This window comes from Condylura cristata, unplaced genomic scaffold (assembly GCF_000260355.1).
Source record: "Condylura cristata isolate star-nosed mole 26May11 unplaced genomic scaffold, ConCri1.0 scaffold00063, whole genome shotgun sequence".
In the NCBI taxonomy this organism is placed as follows: domain Eukaryota; kingdom Metazoa; phylum Chordata; class Mammalia; order Eulipotyphla; family Talpidae; genus Condylura; species Condylura cristata.
Genome location: NW_004567164.1, coordinates 491,781 through 502,059, shown reverse-complemented (window position 1 = coordinate 502,059; position 10,279 = coordinate 491,781). Strand labels below are relative to the sequence as shown.

The following is a 10,279-nucleotide window of genomic DNA, read 5'->3' as shown; positions in this document are numbered from 1 at the left end:
GGGGGCGCTGCACCCCCGGGGATATTCCCTTTCCTGCACGCCTGGCCACCGGGCGCTGCCCGACGGGGTGGGCCCAGCGGCGCCCTCCCACACCCTCGCGCCCAGCCGCTCCCCGGAGGCCCGAGCCTGGCCCCTCCGTCCTGGGCCGGACATTGGGGCCACCCTGTGGATCCTGAGGAAGAGGACGCGGAGCAGCTGGAGAGGGGCCGGGTGGGGCAGGCGGGTGGCTCGGAGGCCGGGCGCGGCCCAGAGGAAGGGCAGCGGGCTAGGCGGTTCTTTGGCAAGCGCAGGGCTGGGCCTGCGCGCTCCCCATCGCAGGCCTCCCGTTGCCTTGCAGGTGGACTGCTATAAGGGGGTGACCGGCACCATCTACGAGTACGGCGCCCTCACGCTCAACGGCGAGGAGTACATCCAGTTCAGGCAGTTCGCGGGCAAGCACGTGCTCTTCGTCAACGTGGCCACGTACTGAGGCTTGACGCCGCAGTATGTGGGTGAGAGCGCCGCGGTCGGTCGGTCGGTCGGTCGGGGCTGGCTTTTCCGGGGCGTGTTCCAGTCTCCCCGGGTCCGGCTCATGGATACTGGCAGAGGTGGGGCAGGGTGGCACGCCCACGTCGCATTTTCCTCACCATTTTTTTACATCCTTCAGTCCTGCACTCAGGAAGGCGTTTGGGTCTGACTCTCCTCAGAATCAAACAGGCCTCCCGGTCTGTGCTTTTTAAAGGGAGGTGGAGCCACTGGCGGGACCCGCTGCAGGGAAAGTGGCAGCTATCTGCATTTAGTTCCTGCACACTGTCCTCCACAGTCTTCAGTTAATTCCTGCAGGCTGCGGCCACTGGCCCACACTGGCCTCTCTCTGCTGCAGAGCTGAATGCACTACAGGAGCAGCTGAAGCCTTTCGGTGTCGTGGTGCTGGGCTTTCCCTGCAACCAGTTTGGAAAACAGGAACCAGGAAAGAACTCAGAGATCCTCTCTGGGCTCAAGTGAGTGCCGGCTCGGGCCCTGCACTGGCCCTGTCAGGATTTTCCCTCCCCGTTCTGCCCAGATGCCCTCCACTCAGGAAACTTCTGGGGTGGAGAGCAGACAGTGAGCTCAGGCACGTCATCGTGAAGCGTTGGGTCCAGCCTTTCCCTGCTGGCGAGCGCCAGGGGCCTGTCTGAGTTCTTTGATGTCCAGCCGAGGCAAACACGTGACAGAAAAGAAGCTTAGGGGAAAGGAGGAGTTTAGGAAATGGGGATGGGTCAGGAATAATTTAAGCACTTCTTAGTTACTGCTTCTGGGCCCTCCCTGGTGGTGCAACAGGCTAAGTGCAACGTTAGAGCACAGCACTATGAAGCTCGCCAAGGCCTCTGTAGCAGGAGTTCGAGCCCACCAGGGAGGTGACCCACAGGGCACAGCAGACCTCTCCTGACCCGCCCGCTGCTCCCCTCAGCAGTGTGTTTCGTCCATCTGCCTGTTCTGCTCCCCACTCTGTCTCTGGGGCATCCGCTCACACCCCGCAGTTCTGGTCTGCACCCCAGTTCTTCTGTGTATAAATAAATAAATCTTTTTAAAAATTATGGCTTCTAGTTTTCTTGGAGTTCTCTTTGGCTCCGTCAAGCCTCTAAGCCAGCTCCTGGGTACCAGGAACCTTTCTCTTGTGGCCTTCCCTGTCTAGCTCCTTCTCCACTTCAGCTCTGGTCCTTTTTTGGAGGCCGTGGTGGCCTTTACTAGCCAGGCTGGTCTCGTGTGGATCCTCTTAGAATGTTCTGGTTTGTTGCAGGTATGTGCGTCCCGGTGGGGGCTTTGTCCCCAATTTTCAGCTCTTTGAGAAAGGGGATGTGAATGGGGACAAAGAACAGAAGGTCTTCACCTTCCTAAAGGTCAGTGTGCACAAACAGAGTGTGTGTGGGTCCGGTCAGGCGAGGGAGAGGCCTGAAGTCATAGGGCTCGAGTCTGGGGTGGCGTCTGGGCTGACACCTTGGAGAGAAGCGTTCAGGTAGGTTCAAGGGCCGTGGCACACTCTGCTGTGAGCTGTTAGCCTCATGTAGAAAAACCGTGCAACCCAGGATAGCCGTTCAACAGCTCTGAGTACAGACGACAGCAGAAGGCCATTCTTTTCTGAGGGACTATGGGTGTGGGGCAGACAGCGAGGAGGTGCTGACTGGCACACCCCCTCCAGTGGGTCAGGATGCCCCGCAGCAGGTCAGATAGTCAACGTACACCAGTGAGGACACCGTCTGGGGCGGGGCCAAGACTGGCCACACAGAGCAGCCCAAAGCGTGTCCTCTTCTCCACATCTCTGCTCCAGAATTCCTGCCCTCCCACTTCGGACTTGTTGGGCTCGTCAGACCGGCTCTTCTGGGAGCCCATGAGGGTCCACGACATCCGCTGGAACTTCGAGAAGTTCTTGGTGGGGCCCAACGGCGTGCCTGTCATGCGCTGGTTCCACCAAGCTCCGGTCAGCTCTGTCAAGTCCGACATCCTCGAGTTCCTGAAGCTGTCTAGCTGAGCGGCCCCGGCCGGGCAGCGGCAGCCGGCCTGCCCCCTCCTGGACATCACGCTTAGACGGTCCGGCTCTGTTCCCCGTGCCCTCCTGCCCAGCCTCTCCGAGACCAACCCATACTGTAATGCCCAAGCAGGTGTGTGTGCACACGTGTGTGCGTGTGCACGTGTGCAGGTGTCTTTGAACATCGGGGAACAAAAGCTTATTTCCCCAACTTCCTGATCACAAAACGCCAAGTTTTCCCCTACCCTATTCCGAAGGAAAATCCTGGAAGGGAGATGGTTCCCTCCCTGGAAAGGCCCCCCCCGCCCCCCTCCCCCCCCCCCGGCCCTGACATCCACCTGTCCTCCGTCCTGAAGGTGAAAGCAAGCAGGGCCTGGCAACGGGCCTCTCAGAACCCCGTTCGCAGCCTCTTGTGTCCAGCGGAGGCCATCTGGGCAGCTCCCTCCCCAGCTAGTGCTGCTCTTCCTAACGCCCTTGATCTCTGCTAGGCTCGCTGAAGACAGGGTGAGACCAGAACCCTCGCCTCGCCCGAAGGAGGGGCGTCTCCATGATGGGGGGTCCCAAAGCCCCCTGGGTCAGACCCTACCAGAGCCTCCCTGTGCCGGGCCCTTGGGTGCATTCAGGCCACGGCACGTGGGCAGGGATGTCCCCTCCTTCTGACCGATGGGATTTCTCCTCACCCTGCGTCTCCCCAGCTTTGAACTCATCACAGCCTCAAATTAAAATTGTCTGCAGCGACTGGGTTGGCGGTGTGCTTTCCCAGGCCCTGACTGTGTCCGGAGTCCTGTCGCTCGTCCCCTCTCAGCTACCTCGCTTCCTGGCACCCTCACCAGATCATCAGTATTTTCTTTTCCTCAAAAGTGCTCTAGCCCTTTCCCTGGGCCACCCAAAAACACTTAGTGGGGCGGGTGTCGGGATCTGCTGAGGGAGCCCTCGGGACCCTCCCATTCAGCTCTCTCGGGGTCCTTATATGTTTTTGCTTCTCAAAAAGGCAACAACAAATACGAGCATTTCTGGTCATAAAAGTGATTCATGCTCAGTTGAAAAATCTAAAAGCACATGAAAATAGAAGAAAAACATCACAAACCCCACTTCTCAATGGAGGCACAAATAACCTGCTAAGAAGTTACTTAGTCCATGCTGTTTTATCAAGATTATCCTTTTATAAGGAGGGCAATTTCAGGAAATGAGAAACTAAAGAAAGAGAAGATGGTATAAGGAGGTGAAGGGAAACAGCTGTTTGTTCTCTTTCTACTGATTACTCTGAACACTTATATTCAAAAGTGCAGGAAATTTAAACGGCAGCGATGTATGCCAAATGTGTCCATCCTGTTTAGGCCCAAATAGAAAAGAGACTTCTGACCTAATCTTTATATAGCAACATGGAGATTGACAGGTAAGCCAGACGTGACCAGGAAAGAGATTCTGAAGACTCTACAGTGGAAAATATTCTCAAAATATTTGGAAGTTTTGGTTTCTTCAACTCAAAAATCTAGGAAGAAAAAATTGGGCTTTTTAAAAACCTGGCCTTGGCCATCACTACAGGGTTTGACACTTCCCTAAGTCTCTAAGCAGGCACCACGGTGGTATGAAGGGCAAGAGGGGATTACAGAAGCAGCTACAGTCTTGAGAAATGTGTTTTGTTTTTCTTCTAAATCTCTGAAGTCCCCTCCAGGGACCCTAGCAGTTCTCAGAGTGGCTCCACATCTTTGACTATCTTCACATCTGAATAATCAAAGCCAAAGGAAGTCCAGGAAGTGGGTACAGGGAGATGGGTCAACCCTCAGTGGCTGACCCTGAAGGGAGAGCCAGGATGAGGGGAGTGAGAATCAAATCTCCTTGCACTGGGTTGTGAGTGTAAGTGAGGATGGGTGTGGGAAGTCCTAATGGTGATACTGTAGGTGAAGAAGATGATGATGTCATAACGGTCTTCATAAAAGAGAGACCAAGAGGTAAAGCTTTCCGTTCTGCTCTCTATACCAATCCCTACGACAGATCTTACTTGCTGGGAAAAGCTACACAGAGAACCTTCTGGAAGGGTCAGAGACCAACTGTGTCTCAGAACCTCTGATGTGTTAGAACAGTTAGAACTTTACTATTATCATAGATGACTGGATTAAAAAGATGTGGTACATATACACAATGGAATATTACTCAGCAACCAAAAAAGATAAACACCTGCCTTTTACAGCAACATGGATGGAGCTGGAAGGGATCGTGCTTAGTGAAATAAGCCAGGAAGAAAAAGAAAAATACTGGATGGTTTACTTATAGCAGGAGTATAAAGTACTGGGGCAGAAAATAATAATAATAATGAACAACTATATACCAGAGACATTTTACCAAAGGTGGAGTGCGGAATGGGATCAAAAACTGGGGGAGGGGGCATGGGGATTACAACTGAGATGGAAAATGCACAAAATGAAGAATGATGTAAAAAAATATAAATAAAAAGACCTGGGGGGGAAGTGCACTGGACTATGGTGATGGCACACGGGTGATTTGGTGATGGAAGTCCATGGGGATGACAACTGAGATGGGAAAAGGCATAAAATGATGTAAACATAAACTATCATATTATTTTTAAAAATTAATTAACTATTTACTTACCAAAAAAAACTTTACTATTATCCGAAGAAACATACCTCAACATGATGAAAGCCATTTATGACAAACCCACAGCCAATATTCTCAATGGAGAAAAGCTGAAAGCCTTTCCTTGGAGATCAGAGACAAGACAAGGGTGTCCACTATCGCCACTGCTCTTCAACATCACACTAGAAGTTCCAGCCACAGCAATAGGACAGAAAAAAGACATACAAGGAATCCAAATAGGGAAAGAAAAAGTAAAACTATATTTGCAGATGATATGTTAATTTACATAGAAAACCCTAAAAACTCCATAAACTAATCAAAACAATTAACCAGTTTAGTAAGGTAGCATGATATAAAATCAACACACAAAAGTCAGTAGCCTTCCTATACAAACAATAAATCAGAAGTGGGTATCAAAAAAGCCATCCCCTTTATAATTGAAACAGAAAAATCAAATACTTAGGAATAAATCTAACAAAAGAGGTAAAACACCTATACAAAGAAAATTATAAAACACTGTTAAAAGAAATACAAGAAGACACAAAGAAATGGAAAGATATCCCCTGCTCATGGATCAGAAGAATTAACACCATTAAAATGGCCATTCTACCAAAAGCAATTTATAGATTTAATGCTATTCCAATAAAAATCTCAATGACATTCTTCAAAGAAATAGAACAAATATTGATGAGATTTACATAGAACCACAAAAAAACCTTGATCAGCCAAAACTCCCCTGACTAAAATGAAAGAGAATGGAGGCATCACATTCCCAGACTTCAAACTTAGCTACAAAGCCATCACAATCAAAACTACATGGTTCTGGAACAAGAATAGACATACAGACCAATGGATTTGAATAGAAAACCCAGATATAACCCACAGCTTTCTGGACAGCTAATCTTTGACAAATGAGCAAAGAATATGCAATGGAACAAAGAAAGTTTGTTCAACAAACGGTGCTGGGGAAACTGGGCGGCTATGTATGTGCAAAAAAATGAAGTTAGGGCCCTCCCTGGTGGTGCAGCGGGTTAAAGCACAGCATTGAGAATCTGAAGCCGCTTCCGCATGAGTTCGATTCCCGCCTGCCCCAGAGGTGACCACATGGCGCGGCAGACCTCTCCTGGCCCGCCCACTGCTTCCCTCAGCAGTGTACTTCCTAGATCTGCCTGTTCTGCTACCCACTCTGTCTCTGGTGAAACCTCTCACCGCCCCTGAGCCTCTGGCCTATACCCCAGTTCTGTATGCACAAATAAATAAATAAATTTAAAAAAAAAATGAAGTTAGATTACTACCTCGTACCATGCATAAAAACCAACTCAAAATGGATTAAAGAACTAGACATAAGACCAATCCATGCGCACAAATTAAATGTAGGCTCCTGGTGTGAAAGATCTTTAACAGAAATCAGTGTACAAATTTCAGGAGAGGTTCCATGTGGCCCACCCCCACTTAAAGAGGGTGGGGCTGAAGCTTCAAGTCAAGTTCTATAACAACGAAGGCACCGGACTTCAGTGTCTCACCGGGAGAAGAGACACATGGAGAAGGGCACTTGCTTCTTAGCTTTAGATTTGCACCTTTGACTTGAGGGACATGGAAGGAGCCTGGTGGAGGAGAGACACATAGAGACACTTGAGGGAGGCTACCTGCAAAGGCTGACAACGGCAGCTTTTCTCTTAATTTGTACTTTGATTTTACGCCTTTCATCACACAGTCCATGGGTCCCCACCAGATGGTACCTTCAACTTGCAGCAAGTTTTGGGGACTCAGCAGCCCTGCATCCAGTGACCCTGTTTGGCAGGGCACTGACCCACAGGGAATGGGTAATTTTGAGTGTTTTACTGGAATACGAATATCCTTCCTTCTCCCTCTAAGGATACTTGGAGGAAGTTTCCCAGGTCTGCTTAGATTTTGCTACTTTCCCAGGCCTGCTGCCTGGGGGAATCTGTGGCTTTGATTCTGCTGATTGCTGGAGCAGAAAGTTCCTGCAGTGTGCTGCTGGCCCACAGTAGTAGCCATGGCTACCGTGACCCTCTCCCCAGACAATAAAGAATGCTTATGCTGTGATGGATGGATGACAAGCTATAGACCTCAGCACAATGGGATTGCTCAGCCTTTTGGGAGCGATACCACTGAGCCCACCCATGTGACCACTAGATCTTTTTCTCCACCTCTCTGAGTGCTGTCTGACTTCTCTGGGACATTGCTGGAACAATTCTATACAAGCTCTTTCACACTGGAAGTCTGCTTTGGTTTTATGCACATGGATGCCAGTTCCTTTTAAAACATGCACGTTTCGGTGTCCCCCGGTATTCCTTGGTTATGTGTTAACAAATAAGAGAAAAGAGATTTTCAATACTATGTTGGACAGTAGTATCGTCCACAGTGGTGGCAGTGGACATCCTTCTAGTTCCTGACCTAAGCAGGAACGTTTTCGGCTTATGACCACTGAGTTTGGCATTGGCTGTGAGTCTGTCAGATGTGGCCTTTTAATGTTTAGCTAAGTTCCATTTATTCCTGTTTTTTTTTTTAATGTTTTATCACAAATGAATGATGGGTCCTGTTGAATCCTTTTCTGCATCTATTGAGGTAATCATGTGATTTTTGTCCGCTTCTTTGTTGACTGGGTGAATGACACTGACTGACTTGTGTATGTTGAACCAGCATTGCCAGCGTGGAATGAAGCCTGCTTGGTCATGGTGGATGATTCTCTTGATTTGAGGAATCGTGCATCTTTGTTCTTCACAGAGACTGTGGTTTTAAATTTTTTCCTTTAGTTTTTTTGTACTGTTTTTGGTTTGGGGGCCAGGGTAATATTGGCCTCACAGAATGTGTTTTCTCCCTCTTTTGATGTTTTGGAAGAGTTTAAGTAGGGTTAGTTACTAGATCCTCCTTGAAGATTTGGTAGAGTTCACGGGAGAAGCCATCTGGTTTTGGGCTTTTGCTCTTAGGCAGACTTTTTCATTACTCTTTTGATTTAGCACTTCTCATTGAACTATTTAAACTAATTCCTGATTCAGTCTTAGGGGTTGTACAAGTCTAAAAACTTGAGCATTCCTTCTAGATTTTCCATTTTATTTGCATAAAGTCTTCGGTAATAGGTTCTTACAATCCTATTTCCGCAGTATCTGCTGCAATTCTGTCTCCTTCATGCCTGACTCCACTGATGTGGGCTTTCTCTCTTCTTTTCTTTGTAAGTCCAGCTAATGGCTTCTCTATTTTTGTTTATTTTTTCAAAGGACAAACTCGGTTTCACTGATCTTTTGGTTTCTCTTTTTGCTTTCTACTTCATTTATTTCTGTTCAAATTTTTAGTATTTCTTTTCTCCTTCTGGCTTTGGATACTTTTTTTTTTCTTTCCCCCCTGGCTCTTTCACCTGCACAATGACGAGACAGAGTATCCCAGGGCTCGGCAGCTTGCCTCTTCTTTTCTGTCTGGTCACCCATTCTCCTTTCAGCCAGGAGTTCAGAAGCGTTAGTCTCCACATGTGTTTGGCTCACCCCAGGATTCTTCTTGACATTAATTTCTGGCTTTATAACATTGTGGCCTTGCGGGACCTGTACTGAGCCAAGCTAACGCCATTTTTGCTTCTGTATTCTACTTAGGAAATCCCCCAAATAACTTTGCTGTCAAAGGTAAAAACTTGTAAAACTGATTACCGTCTGCAACAGGACCAGGATGTGGGTCATATGGTTCCTTAAGACTTGACAGACATCCTAGGGCCCACTGTGAGAATGTTATCTCTGTAACAACCAAGTTTCAGTTCCTTGCCTGCAGTGTATAAAATCTGGTTTCTGTAACTGCTTGGGGCCTCACTCTCTGGAAGGTGATGGTTCCGGCTGGCCAGTATTTGGAAGCCTGAATTAAATCTTGAATCTGTCTGCACATTGCCTGACTGCTTTGTTCCAGGGGCTCCAACAGTCTGTGAAGCTGCTTGACATAATTTCTATGTCTGTGTATTTTCTGAGACATGTTTGTATTTTCTGAGACATGTTTGTATTTTGATGTGACCTATTCTGGACATTGTTCCACATGCATGAGAGGAAAAAAGTATGTTCATTTCTTCAGCGATGGAAAGCTCTATAAATGTGTAATAAATCCATCGGCGCTAGCTCCTCATTTAAAGCCTTTACTCTTCGTTAACTTTCTGTCGGGATGATCTGTCCCTTCCTAGCAGCAGTGTGATTGTATTTTTGCCATGTGTGGTTTTAGCTCTGTAAGTAGCTGCCTGGGGCAGGTCCTGGGGCTCCGCTCCGAGACCCCTCTCCCGACACACCGCTCAGTCCTCTCAGTCCTGCCGGTCCTAGGGACTCCAGGCCCCGCCCCGCCCCCACAGCCCTCCGCGCCCCCTTGCCCCGCGGGGTCTAGTACTGAACTGTAGCTGTGATCCCGGGACGCCCTCCCATACCCCGTCTGTAGACGAGCTCCAAGGAACCGGCGGGGTGCAACCCCGGGGTAGGGGAGACACCGCTCCTCACCTCTGCCGCTCATTTTCAGAACTGCGGAGTATTCCACAGACCAGATTCTTGAGGACAAAGAGCTAGAGAAAACGGCCGTGCACATACGCCCCATCTTCTGGGTAGCAATTTGCAAGCGTTCACCAAATTTCCTGAGGCTGAAGCTGCGGAGGTGCCGCACCCCTTTCCCCGGATTCACGTCTGCACCCCTCTCAGAGGGGGGATCCTCAGGCTGCTGCAGAAAATTTACTCTGGGGTCTGAAGAGACGCGAACCGGCTGACGCCTGCAGCCCGCATCCGCCTGGGGTGGCGCCCACGTTCTTCCTCTTCCAGACCCGCGCTCTTAGGCACCGCTGCACAGGTACTTCGCTGACCAGTTATTTTGTGACAATCTCTGAACACTTAAAGAAATAAAATATATGTAATGTGCATTCTATATGCATGTCCATGTACGTATAAGTACACATCTATTTAATTTTCTCCTGACTAGTCTACTGCATATTGTAAAGTCTCCACCTTCTGCACCGCTCTTCCTCTGGATAATAGAAAACGCCTTTGCGTGGCGCTGCAAGTGCCCGACGCTTTTCCTTTTGCATGGTGTGCCCAGCGAGGCCGGGGGGCGAAGCGTTGTCCCACTGTGGCTGGTATTTCGAAGGCGGCAGGTAACGCCGGATACATTATCGCCGGCTCACCCAGGGGACACAAAACGAGATAGATCCAGCCCCGTGCACCGCCCCCAGGC

General features: G+C 49.1%; 1 protein-coding gene across 1 annotated transcript in view; it reads left to right on the top strand.

Moving 5' to 3' along the window:
* Positions 1 to 3,224, top strand: part of GPX6 (glutathione peroxidase 6) — a 5,393-nt gene extending 2,169 nt beyond the window's left edge. The window contains exons 2-5 of the mRNA XM_012734643.1: positions 338 to 491; positions 863 to 980; positions 1,760 to 1,859; positions 2,288 to 3,224. Of these exons, the coding sequence (XP_012590097.1) occupies positions 338 to 491; positions 863 to 980; positions 1,760 to 1,859; positions 2,288 to 2,488 (573 nt within the window). The 3' untranslated portion in view covers positions 2,489 to 3,224. The remainder of the gene's footprint in view (positions 1 to 337; positions 492 to 862; positions 981 to 1,759; positions 1,860 to 2,287) is intronic.
* The last annotated feature ends 7,055 nt before the right edge of the window (positions 3,225 to 10,279 follow it).